The 13774-nt window shown below is 32.8% G+C and overlaps 1 protein-coding gene across 2 annotated transcripts; it reads left to right on the top strand.

The window, feature by feature from the left end:
• The first annotated feature begins 4805 nt into the window (after positions 1-4805).
• On the top strand, positions 4806-10188 carry LOC110662262 (mitogen-activated protein kinase kinase kinase 3). 2 transcript variants are annotated; one of them, XM_021821194.2, is made up of 11 exons: positions 4806-5383; positions 6170-6574; positions 6968-7055; positions 7209-7271; positions 7433-7593; positions 7760-7835; positions 8040-8099; positions 8299-8406; positions 8506-8742; positions 9384-9487; positions 9571-10188. In XM_021821194.2, exons 1-11 carry the CDS (start codon positions 4974-4976, stop codon positions 9827-9829), a joined length of 1971 nt encoding a protein of 656 aa, XP_021676886.2. In that variant the 5' UTR covers positions 4806-4973; the 3' UTR covers positions 9830-10188. The 2 variants fall into 2 exon arrangements, with proteins under 2 accessions (XP_021676886.2, XP_021676885.2); XM_021821193.2 differs by having other exon boundaries at positions 4810-5383; positions 9381-9487.
• The last annotated feature ends 3586 nt before the right edge of the window (positions 10189-13774 follow it).

Raw genomic sequence — 13774 nt, 5'->3', positions numbered from 1 at the left:
TTTTTCATCTCTAAGGTATGACTCAATTAACACTTTTATCCATCTATTTTTAAAATCAAATAGTTATATTTCAAAGGTTTCTTGTAGTCCAAAACTTAGTCCCTCCATCCATTTTGTCACACCCTACCCCTCCGTAAGGCATAACATGATCCCGTAGTGTACCTAATGAATTACCAACTTCGTCTACTGATAACCCATTAAATACACTACAAGGGATTTTAAACATTTTCTTACTTCTTTTTACAATAGTGAGCACTATTTACAGGTGTTAAAATTTTTTTTACTGAAGTGGAACAGCTAACACATTTGAAGAATTAATAATTTTTATAAGAATTTTGGTAGAGTGTCATCTGTATTTTGAATAAAATAGTTTTTCAAAAACCTGTAAAAAGCACTTCCAATATTTTTCCTCAATCTCAAACTCCAATACCCAATCAACACAATAAGTTTCTTAACATTTGCCAACTCAAATCTATAATAATTTTCCAGTGTTTTCAAAAGATGAGATAAAAGAAATATATCACAATATTTACAAATCAAAATAATTTAAAAATTTATTTTACAACTTTAATGTACAAGTTTAATTTACAATTTTAATTTACAACTGCTCAAAATCAAGAACACTATATACATACAGTGAACATACATTACAATACAAAATGCAAAATATGGTATACTCAATTTACCCGATGAACTCTGAATGAAGCACTAGCAGCCTAGTACATTGCCTGTCATCATTTCTACTGCGATAAAGAATGAAAAGCTATCGTTGAGCCAATGTCTCAGTGGTGCACAACATTAACACAATGCAACTTTAAATTACAAATCATAAGTCATATAAATAGTGGATATTTAAAACATAGTTAAATTCAAAAGACAGTGAATGTCAATAAGAATTTAAACTCCATTTCATAATATCACAATGAATATCAATAAATCACACACACAGCTTAATCATGTTCCAAAGTCCAATTCATCCCAAGAGCCGATGGCTAATGAGGAATAATATAGCTAGCTAGCAATAATATGAGTACTCATTCTATTCGTCCTCAACAGGCACACACCTCAACACTTCAGCCAGAGAGGGAATTCAAAGTCAATTCATCCCACTAGACAAGCTAGCAAGGAATTCAATCAATATACATAATAGCTGTGGTTTCAAACCAATTGCAATATTTTCAAACAATAAGTATCCATCAAATTTCCATTCAAACAAATTTTCACAATTCAAAACAATAACATATAAAATTCTCATAATTTATTTCAATTGAAAAGTCAAAAGAAATAACTGTTGTACACAAATCTCTGAATAATGTCTCTTAGCCTTGACTCAGTATTTTCTTCCCCTTCCCTGAGTCTTTGCTAATTGAAACACACAATTTGAAGTGTTTCAGTACTCATTTAAATTTTCTCTAACAATAATGCTTAATAATTAATTTATTGAATACTATTATTTCCCTTAGTCAACCTAAAATGTTGACCCTCGATGCACTCTAGGTGAATTAGGTTTAATGTTACCAATATGTCACATTTTATAGCCTTTTAGCGTTGGTACATGTTACCCAATTCATTTCCAAGTATATTGCATTTTATTGCAATTTGCCGGATTTCGGTATACTAATTTGACCTAGCCGGATGACCTAGTTTACTCAGTTTTTGAGTTTCGGTCAAAACTACAAACTTGTAGGTCTATGTCTTATTGCATGCGGGGCAAAATTTCAGGTCATTATGAGTTGTGTAGACCAAGATATGGTCAATTTACCAATGCTGGACAGAATGTACCAAAATGGTAACTTTAGGTCATTTTTAGGTCACTTTGGTTTAGCCAATTTTTATACCCAAACTTGTGCAAGCTATTTGACTTGCTTATAGTCATTTCTAGGTGTTTGTGTCTTCATAAGAATTGTAGATATATATCTAAACTATTCATGGTAAAAATTTTAGGTCAATTGGACCTATTTTGAGTGAGTTATGGCAAAAAAACCAACTGCTGCCCAAATGGTCAATTTTCAGGCTTTCAATTCATTAATCCGGATTTGGTCATTTTTCAAGTTACCCTCTAGGCAGAATTTTGGTAAGCTTCCTTCATAAAACTTGGCACATTTTGTGCCTAGTTTCACCTTCAATTGGTCTCATACCAATTGGAGCCACACACTTAAGGTTCTAAGCTAAAAAATACACTGGCCTATTACAATTTGTTCATCCTTTACCAATTACACATCCTATGCTTACCAAGTTCACTCTTCCATGCCAATTCTGGTTTGTACCATAATATTAACACACTTTACTTCACATTTTTTGTCATTTTGGCAGCTTGTAACCACTCTCGACATACACACTATAATACAGAATTTTTCCAAGTCCAATTACAACAATTAACCACATGACATACCTCATTTACATACCCAATCCCAATTGATCAAAATCAATAATACACTTTCATTAACTCATTAATCAATATTGATACACATGAAATAATGCTCTCCTAAGTAAATCAAAGTTGCCCAATTTGTATATATGCACCAAACTTCCTTATTCATTTTACAACCCTACTTCAAAGTCCATTTCAAGCATACACATGACAATTAAGCTCTAGTACATGTAAGCCCTCTAATCAACCTCACTAATCACCATATACATGAAAGAAAAAATCATATTCCCATGGAATTTAAGGCTGCCAAAATTGAACACATTAATTTCTCATCAAATCCTTCAACTTTCTCAACCAATCAATTCACCATAATCTTAATTCAAAGTTTCATTTAACAAAAAAGAGAAAATGGACACTTACCTCAACTTGAGCTTGACAAAACCTTGAAATTTTCTCTCCTTTTTGTTGCCTATATGTTTCCCAAGATGTGTAGGCAAAGTTTAGTGAAGGAAAATGCAAGGATCATGGCTCGAAGATGGAAGAATGGTGCTTGCATGGTTGGCCGGCCATGGAGGATTTGAGAGCATTTCAATTCGGCAAAGAGAGTGAGGTTGAAGAAGATGAGTGAAGTGGCTGTCCTTTTGTCCTCATATGTCTTATATAGCTCCACTAACCTTAGTTTAAACATTATAATAATTAAAGTTTAATTAATTCTAATTACACCCTCATTTTTCTCTATTTACATTATGGTAATTCCATATCTAATTTTATTTTTCATGCGATTTTCAAAATTTAATATCATTTATTTTTAATGGACATTTAGGTCAAAAGACAACTCGGGGTGTCAAATGACCACAATGCCCCTGTTCGGGTTGCATTCCCTATTCTTTTGTAACACAGAGTTTTGTCGTTTTCTCGATTTCTCGTTTTTCTTTGTACCAATCAATTAATTTTTTTTTGATATTTCTAATAATATTTATACTTCAATAAGTCTTTAATTATGTCTTAAAAATATTTTCTAGGGTTCTCCGCGGTCGAGGGCTAGTCAACGGTCTACGCTGCAACTTCCCGGTGCGGTCACCCATCGCTATGGTTATCGGCTTGTTTAACTTGGTTACATTTCATTGCTATTATTTTTCCTTTGTTTTTCTTGTATTTTCTTTTCTTGTATTTTATTATTTTATGTCTCTCACCCATATCTAAGTGTAGTTCTAGGCATCCTAACTGTCCGGATAATACTGATCACCAGAATAGTAGAACGTACCACCGAACATAGGGGTGTTACACATTTGAGCCACTAGAGGAGACTAAAATATCTAAATTGCCATTGTGAAAATATTAAAACCCTAACTTGTTCCCTCTCATCCTCTCTCTCTCTCTCTCTCTCTCTCTCTCTCTCTCTCTCTCTCTCTCTCTCTCTCATCAATATTTTAGTAGCTTTTGTGTTGCAATTTGTATAATATTTTTATCATTTTTAAGTTGGGTTTGAACATGAATATATTTAAGCAAGTAAATGGTTATTGAACAATATCAACTTGTAATGGTAATGTTATAGTTTATCACGTAAATAAGTCAATCGAAGAAAATTAAAAAAAAATCCTAAATTTTCAAAAAAATTCAAGCTCGTAATTTTAATGAATACAATACTTTAGCCTTATAATTTTAATAAAAACACCATTTAGTTCCTTTTCTATAGAAACATGTATGCAGACTATACTTACATTCATTCATAGACTACACTTTTTCAATCAACAAACTCACATTTAACATAACATCTATTTTCATTCATTTATAGCAACAATATAAATTAAAATTTCATTTTCATTCAATAAAATTTCATTAAAGTCCAAACGAACATTCATATGCCATTACATCAAATTCAAAATAAAATAACAAAAGAATAAACTAACAAAACAAACTTCAGAAATCTTCTTTCTTACCCAACGAGCAATCGAAGTATACATTTTTCACTCAGCCTTAAATCCATGAAGATTTTCTGCTCACAAAAATTTGCTTCATAAAGAAAAACGACAACAAAAAAGAAACGGCGATAAAAAAAAAAAAAAAAAAAAAATTATAAAGAATTAAAGTGTTTTTCAATTTTTATCACACCATATAAGGATATTTTGGGGTTAAAATTTTTTTTTCTCATATTGACCGCATTTTCCCATTTAACCTAACCAAACTCAAGGAACTAGAATAAGGTATAACCATTCAATTTTAAAAATAGGGAGATAAAAATAAATATTATAATTATTAAATTAATAAAAGGTTGCCACGTCATCTCTTTTTCTTTATCCAACCACCGCCTGCAGTCCTCCAAATCCTTCCTTAGCTGTTCTTCACTGTAGACTGTGGTCCACTCCTCTCTCTCTCCTCTGTCTAAACAATATTTAAAAATAAAAAAATAAAAAAATAAAAAAATAAAAATCTTCTTTTCGTCTTATCAGTTTCCTCTCTGTTTCCTCTTATAAATCTGTACGCAGAACGCGAGTCGCAACTTTTTTCTCGAGTCTCCTCTGTACACACAGGGTACCATAGAGAAACCTCTTTGTCTCTCTTTCTTCTCTCCTTTTTTCTGAGGTTTTTTTTGGATAAAGAGATGCCTGCTTGGTGGGGGAAAAAGTCCTCCAAGAACAAAGAGGAGAAGCTGCAGCAGCAGCAGCAGCAAGATAACCCATATGGGAAAAATGATGTTACCAAGAAGAAGACCACCAAACAGAAGCCTAAGAGCTTTGATGAGGTCGTTTTGAACCGGAATTCCCCACGTGGGAGCAAGGATTTCGCAGGTGGGTCTACCGGGTTTTCGGGTTTTGATTCGGATTTGGTCGAGAAGAGAGGGCTTCCACTTCCTACGCCGTCTGGGTCTGGGAGTGATCATGGGATTGGTGGGGTTGGGTTTGGATCTGGGTCCGCTTCTGGTTCCATGTCCAGTGTGAGCTCTTCTGGGTCTTCCTCTGAGGATCACCCGATTTCTAATGATCATCACATTAGTCTTTTTGGTGGTTATAGGTGGGTTTTTTTTTGGTAGTTAATCCATCTAACTAATTCGTGGATTGTGATCTTGGATATCTTTTGGTGGGTTTGGTTTTTCCATAGCAGTTCGTTACGATTCTTATTATTTTTTTTTAATTTATTGTTGAAACGATCATCATATTAAGTGATTTTATATCTCATTTGATAGTTTTCGATGATTGTGGCGAGCTTGTTTTAGGATTTTGTAGAAGGAAAAAAAAAGGTAGTTTTTGCAGCATATCTGAATTTTGTTGTTGTGTCAGAGATGGGTTTCTGGGCTTGCTGAATCTGTTCTGTCTCATACACTATTTTCTGTGTCGCTGTCCCCTTCTCTAGCTATTTTCCTGTCAGTGTTTGATTGCTTTGTACTTGGGTTTTTCCTCTTTCCAGTCAAATGGTAGATATTTGTTTTCTTCGTATTTTACTTGGCTTCTTGGACTTAGTTTTACGCCTTGCAAACACCCATTTCGGTTTCATTTGGGATTAATAATTGAGAGTAAATCTATGAAGTTTTACTTTGGAAATGGAGTTTATGTTAATCAAATGAGTTTTTTTGTTCTTAACAAAGTTAGGAGCTATGCCTTCTCTGTTTAAATTAAGCTTTATGCTACTGGCATTTCTGCTTCTTACTCTGCTACATCTGGGGATGTTATATGTCTTTTCAAAGCCAGCTAATTTTAGAATCTAATTGGTTATCTGCATGACTAAGCATTACAAGAATAGTTTTAGTTCGATTCTTAAGTTCAACTGCTAATTGAAACCTGGGTCATCTGTTGATCACAGAGGACAAGGTGATATAAGGTTCAATATGGAGTCAAGAAGCCCAGGTGCGGGATCAAGAAGTCCAGGTCCCGGGTCTAGAAGCCCCGGTCCTGGTTCTAGAAGCCCTGGTCCTGGATCTAGAAGCCCTGGTCCTGCATCAAGAGGGCCCAGCAGGTCTGCATCGCCCCTTCATCCACTGTTAGGAGGTATGAATCTAGACTCTCCAACAGGAAGGCTGGAAGATGGGAAGAGCCAATGTCATCCACTGCCTCTCCCACCAGGTTCTCCTAGCAGCCCTTCTTCCTTGCCGCCAATCACGAGAACTCCTGTTGTGACTGAAAACACAACTGTTCCAGTTTCAAAATGGAAGAAAGGAAAGCTACTAGGAAGGGGAAGTTTTGGACATGTTTACCTTGGATTTAACAGGTAATGGCAATGATTCTTGCAAACTAATTTAGTGCAAGTGTTATAAGTTTTAAGCATCAATCAATTTCACTTTGCTAACCATTATTATGATTGGCTATGCTGTTTTTCTCCCATTAACTACACAAGATCACAATAATGTTTTTATTTTTCTTTTTTCATTTTTTATGGTAACTGTCAGTATAGAATGCAGTTATTCCATATAACATGAAGTGCTTTCTAACTAAAAAAATGGCATGTTAGCAACTCTTTAGAAGAGATGAAAAAGAAAGGGCAATATATATATATATATATATATATATATATATATATATATATATATATATATATATATATATATTGCTTTGATATGTTATATATTGTACTCTTCTAAATGTTGTATTGCAACTTAAACAGTGAGAGTGGACAGATGTGTGCAATAAAAGAAGTCAGAGTTGTTTCAGATGATCAGACGTCAAAAGAATGTCTTAAGCAACTGAACCAGGTAATTTGTTTATGGTATCAATTTGAGTGCATAAACAAGCCAGTAAAGTTCACTGCTTTTCCTTGGCAGTTTACTTGGTAATCTATTTACAGGTTGTCCTTGAGATGTTTTGCAGTTGACAGTGCATTTCTAATTCCTTTCCTTTGTCAACAGGAAATAAATTTGCTTAGTCAGCTTTCACATCCAAACATTGTCCGATATTATGGAAGTGAACTGGTATGATTTACTTGTTCTTCTGTATTCGCACATATGATTGAGAGGGATTGTTGGATTCCTCACCCTGATATCTTTTAACATGTCCATTTTGTTCAATTCAAGTAGTTGGTTGTGAATATTAGACCCTGCTTTGGTAATTGTTTTGCTTTCCATTTGCTTAGAGTGAAGAAACACTTTCAGTTTATTTAGAGTATGTCTCTGGTGGCTCAATTCACAAATTACTTCAAGAATATGGTGCCTTAAAGGATCCCGTAATTCAAAATTATACCAGGCAGATTCTTTGTGGGCTTGCCTATTTGCATGGAAGAAATACTGTGCACAGGTATTACGTGTTGCATGTTGACGCTAATTATGGTTGCTCAGTCGTATCCAAAATAGTTTCTTTAATCTTTCTTATCTTATGTAATGTGTGTGTGTGTGTGTGTGTGTGTGTGTGTGTGTGTGTGTGTGTGTTTCGTTCTTCCTTTTTTTTTTTTTTGGGCTGACAGGGATATCAAAGGGGCTAACATATTAGTAGATCCTAATGGTGAAATCAAGCTGGCTGACTTTGGCATGGCAAAACATGTATGCCACATTTCAATCTTTAGATTTCAATTCCTGAATTTTGCAAAAATAAAATGATATTTCACTTTCTGATAAGTCAGAGGGATAGATAAGTTTACTTATAAATTTGCTCTCGCCTGCAAATGGTGATAAAATTTTTATTTTTGCCCTGCCATTCAATGTTGGCTTATTATTGATAGCCTTTTCAATTTGTGTTCTAATCAGATTAATGCTTGTTCTTCAATGCTTTCCTTCAAGGGAAGTCCTTACTGGATGGCGCCTGAGGTATACTCTCTCTTGCTTACCCTTAACGTGCATATGTGCAGACCCTTTCAGTTACTAAAATGAGTTCATCAGCCAGCCCCAACTTTCTTCCTTCCAAATGTGCACATACACCCTTTTTTTTTTTTTTTTTGGCTCTTTAATTTTCGGTTTTAAGTGTCCACTGTTCATTCTCATTCTTTTTTGGACTCTATGATCTCAGGTTGTAATGAATACAAACGGCTACAGTCTTGCAGTCGATATTTGGAGCTTGGGATGTACAATTCTTGAAATGGCAACATCAAAGCCGCCATGGAACCAGTATGAAGGGGTCAGCTTTCGAAAATTCCAAACTTAAATCACCTTTGTCTTGTGCAGCTTTAAAAATTTTTGTAGGACCATAGTTATTTGATCATGTTGAATTTAACAGGTCGCTGCAATATTCAAAATTGGAAACAGCAAAGATATGCCTGATATACCTGATCACCTGTCAAATGATGCAAAAAGTTTTATAAAGTTGTGCTTGCAACGGGATCCATCAGCACGCCCTACAGCTTCACAATTGTTGGACCATCCTTTCATTAGAGACCAATCAACAACAAGAGCTGCTAACTTCAACATAACAACGGATGCCTTTCCATACACTTTTGATGGAAGCCACACGCCGGTATATTTTTCTATTCAATGTAGTACTAAACATGTTTTAAATTGCAAGTTATAAGGTTCAGTTTTTATTTTATTTATAAAAAAATTGAGAGAATTCGCATAACATGATCATATGAAGAATTTGGACATGCTCAAAGGATAGATGGTGGAAAAATCAACTTCTCACCTGAAGTCACTGTCATGTTGGGCTTTCTTCTTCTTCTTCTTTCTTTTTTTTTTTTTTTTAAGACTGCAAGTAAAACAAACAATTCTGGTTTCCATGAGGCAAGGCTTTTAGTTTAGTATTTGATTTTCATGAGATCAAAAATTGTGGGTTACGATATATATTTAAGCTAAGAACGTAAATCCAATTGATCTTGGCGCTACAATGCAGCAGCCCCAAGAAGGGTCCATTGATTTGATGCGGTTTACTATTGTACCAGGGGGGGAGAATTACATGTTCAATTCAATGCCAGACTGAATTTCTCACCCCCATAATATGATTCCATAAAATTTATTTTGCTTGCGCATATCTTTTGTATGTGAATGTGATCGTGTCTATGCATGCAATCTTCTGGAAGTTTAAGCTATGTGCTCCAGTTTGTCTTTTCAACCTAAAGCTGGGTGTTGGCTAATTAGTGTTTGTTTTACTCTCAAAAGCAGCCTCTGATAGATCTCCACTCCAATAGAACGAGTTTAACTTTGTCTGATGGAGATTATGCAATGAAGCAAGTGCTAACTAATACCAGAGGATTGAAGAAAGCCAGGTAAGTCACATCATGCTAATGATGCTTATCTAATGCTTAATGATTATATTAACATCTTATTTGACTTTGATGGTCGTATACAGGGATGACTCAATGTTCACATCTTTACCGGTATCCCCTTGTTCTAGCCCTTTACGACAATATGGATCAGCTCACAAGAGCTGTTTCCTTTCGCCACCTCACCCAACATATGCATTGGTCGGACAAAGTGGTTACAACTTAAGTGATTACTCAATGTATTCGACAAGACCAAACACAATATATGCTCATGATATTGGCTTGGAATCCACTTTTTTAAAAAGCAGAACACCTGGAGCATCTCCAAGAACAAGGCCCATTTGAGTGTAAATACCAACAACGTACTCTATTCATACTTTCCTCAGGATGTGGTATGGGCTGGAATCAAAAGGTTCTGTCATCCATGGTTCCTTGCTCTTGATATGATGATTCTCTTCACTTGAGTGGAAGAATGGAGTTGGTGGATTCTTTTACTAGAGGGGAAAGACTTTCGGGTGATCATTGTGATCGTTGTAAATGGCCGGTGAGTCGCCATGTATGTTACCGTCATGTAGTAATCCCGTAAATTTCATATCATTGCTTATGCCAACACTTGTAGCTATATAATGAAAAGGCTGAATGCATAAATTAACTCTTGAATTTTTATAATTTAATAAATATAAAAAAGTCAATGGATAAGATAATTCCTTGCCTGTATAATTTTTCTTGAGTTTCATTTAATTTACTTACTAAAAATTCAGGTGTGAGATCGGATATTGTTAAAAGTCAGGGTGATACTAGACTTTTCAGGTAAAAGTCGGGATTCTCAAAAGATTCAACATTTCTCAGGCTAAACATGCAGGAAGTATATCATGCTTAGGTGGCCTGGCCGGTTAGCTTTTGTATTTCCTTTTAAAATTTGGTATCTATGTGATCCGGTGGTGTAAAAAAAAAATGTAGGACAAGCCTTTTTTAAATGTGATGGCTAGCAGTAGGTGAATTGAAATTGGATTGTTGATAAATCCAGAGAGAAATGTGGAAATGCAGGAAAAGCTATTGGGCGGAAAGCGTGCTGAAAAGTGTAGAATTGATTAAAATTTATTTATAATTAAATTAGAATTAATTGATTTGATTTTAAATTAAAATTTTTTTAAGTAAACAATTTTTAAAAATTTTAGTTAGTAAATTTAATAAAAATTAAATTAAAATTACATAGATGAATTTTGTTTTTTGTTTTTTTTTCTAAATCTTCTGATTTGAGTCAATCAATTATTTAAGAAGTTTTTTTTTTATTAGTAGAGGATTATAAGGATGAAAATTTAAATATGAATTTATTAAGTGAATGTTATGTTTTAAAAAAAAAAGTACTTAATTAATAAGTGTGGAAAAATAACATTCTCTCTTAAAATGGTATAAAAAAGTATATAATAATTTTAAGTAGTTGATGGGTTATTAAAATAATGGTAGTGTTAATATTTAATTATGAGATAATATAACTTTTTATTTAGTTAAAATATAATTTTAAAATAAATAAATAATTATAAATAAGAGATATTTTATTTTTAATTTTTAATTTATAAATTAAATTAAATATTATCCTATTTATTACTAGATTTAATTGAGTTATTTGTGTTGATGATTTCCATTGCAATTTTGACGTGACAATAAGAAGCCATCTGCTTTGTAAAAAGCTCACGTTGACAACTAAGTCGGGATTTTTACTTTTGTATGCTGGCTTCCCGTAGCCGGCTGCTTTGATTCTTACTTTTGTACTGCCAACTTGTATTGGCAATTTGACATATTTAAATCAATTTAATGGATAAATATTTGTTTTTAAACTTGCAAAAGCAGATGACTATTTAATTATACAAATTTATATCAAATCTTTAGTGAATTTTTGTAATTTAAGCATGAATTTATTTGTTAACTAATAATTAATAGAATAGTTTATAAAAACAAGTGTTTAATATTCGACAAAATCTATATTTTAGAACTCAATTGTTTTAATTCAAACAATATTTTAATTATTGAGTGTTTGAATGAAACAATACAACCAGCTGCCGAAAGGATGAATAAAGCTTAATACATTAATGCTGTGTTTAGATTGTGGGTTAGAGGGATTTGTTGCTAACTTTTGTATTTGTACGATGATGCTGGCTGAACTCAAAGCTTTATGATGGGGTTAGGAGCTAACTTGGAATAAGAGATACCACAGTTTTGTTGTGCTACACTCCGAAGTTGAAGCAGGGTTATGTTTAGGACTTATATGAAAACCATTATAATTATTGATTATAATACAATTATCATACATACAATGACTATATTCTAAAATTAGAGAATTACTCGCATTAATGCATGTGACTATTAATAATTTTAATTTATAAAATAATTTTTAATTTTAATAATTTTAATTTATAAAATAATTTTTAATTTTAATAATTTTTAATTTTAATATATAAAATAATGTAATATTTTAAATTTTTTATTATTTATTTCAAGTTTTATTTATATTACTTTTATCTCTCAAACTTTTGAATAAAGAATTCATAATAGAAGTAACTAATATTGTAATATCTGCCACTTTTCGATGTCAAAGTATCTGTCTTTGACTGAATATTCCAGTAAAAACTGAAACTTTACTCACAAGAGAATAGCGGTAAGATATGAAAATGTATTTATATATGTGTGTTATGTTCAAAATGTAGTTAAAAGTGAAAAAGAAAATGTTTTAAGAGTTTTATTCTTTAAAAATTTTAAATTGGTTGTTATATTTAGAAGAAATTTCGGCAGCTGAAGGAAAGGCCTTTAGTAGTCAAAGGGCAGGCTTTTGGTAACCAAAGGACAAGCTTTTGGCAACTAAAGTTCTTTTTATGGTTCAAATGCCCATTTAGCCAGAATCAACTCTGGCAGTGGAAAGTTAAACTTTCGGCAACCAAAAGTCCCTCGACAGAGAGGGTATAAAAGGGATCTTAGTTTATTTTTTACCTAAAATACTTGGATTTTCTTTCTTTCCTCTTGTTAGCAGTATGCTCTATAGTGTGACACCTCTTACTCGTCTACAGTGTAGCCGAGCGAGGCATGTCATACTTTGTGCTGGAGCACCATAACTTATCTTATCACATTTCTTATTATTCACATTTTATGGTCATTTTATTAATCGGATAAACTAATGGAGTTTCCCCTAATTTATTAACATTTTGATGATTTTTCCCACCTGTTTAAAGTCTCAATAATATAAATTTCAATAATGTAAATTCTTCCCCATATTCAATTCCAATACTCCATCTCAATATTGGAAACTCATGATTTCATACATAAATAGATTCATACTCAATTTTCATAAATTAAAATATCCAAATCTCATTAATTATATAATTTATAAATAATTATATGAGTTTATAATTTACATGGCAAAAATTAATGTCTAACACAAAATACAAAATACAAAATTTCTGATGAAGCCTAGTGGTCCTATCAAAATACACGGCAATGATGAGGTGACACCAAACACAAATGCAGATCTGGACTCTCACAGTCATCCCAGTCTAGGGTCTACTGGGCTCTCGCTCCTGGTCTTCAGTACTTATGTTGTGACACCCCTTACCCGTCTACAGTATATCCGGGTAAGATATGTCACACAGTGTATCGGCACACTCTATTTTTTTTCCTTAATTAATTTTTTTGTCATAGTTTTGAATATAGTTTATGGAATATAATTTATTTAAGCCATTTATCAAAATTATTATTTATTTGAGATTCCGAAAATTTTAAAGAAAATCCGGCGGAGTACCGGCTAAAAATGGAGAAAACAGTTCTTGAACTGTGAAAACACTTCCAATATTTATATCTCATCACTCTCAAACTCCAATATCAAATCTCAACATTTTTCAATTTCATTTCTCAATCATTCATCTCATAATTCACATCTCATTCATATAACTCAATTTCATAATCATTTCCATACATTTCCATTCGTACTCAATTCATATGTAAACATTCTCAATTTACATAAGTAAAATTTTCAAATTTCCTTAATTTACATAATTTACAAAATAATTACAAAATTTCATAATTTACATGATACACAAATTAATTACAATTTGCTAATTTATATTACAATATAAGAAATAATTAACATACACAAAATACATGATATGCTTAATGTGAGCCCTATCTACATGCATTGCTGAGGAGGTGACAATCTTTGACACTCTGCAGATCTGAACTCTCAAAATTTCCAGTCAAACGTCCAGTGGGTTCTAGCTTCAGTACCTGCGTGAGAAAACAATT

The sequence above is a fragment of the Hevea brasiliensis genome, chromosome 10, assembly GCF_030052815.1.
Source record: "Hevea brasiliensis isolate MT/VB/25A 57/8 chromosome 10, ASM3005281v1, whole genome shotgun sequence".
NCBI classification, from domain to species: Eukaryota; Viridiplantae; Streptophyta; class Magnoliopsida; order Malpighiales; family Euphorbiaceae; genus Hevea; species Hevea brasiliensis.
The sequence above is the reverse complement of the archived record's forward strand: the minus strand, read 5'-3'. Positions and strand labels throughout refer to the sequence as shown.

Excerpts from the sequence above, each read along its gene's own strand:
- LOC110662262 (XM_021821193.2), top strand. The coding sequence starts at position 4,974 with ATGCCTGCTTGGTGGGGGAAAAAGTCCTCCAAGAACAAAGAGGAGAAG. Across the intron at positions 7,056-7,208 it reads GTCTTAAGCAACTGAACCAG|GAAATAAATTTGCTTAGTCA; the intron begins GTAATTTGTTTA and ends CTTTGTCAACAG. Across the intron at positions 8,100-8,298 it reads CTTACTGGATGGCGCCTGAG|GTTGTAATGAATACAAACGG; the intron begins GTATACTCTCTC and ends CTATGATCTCAG.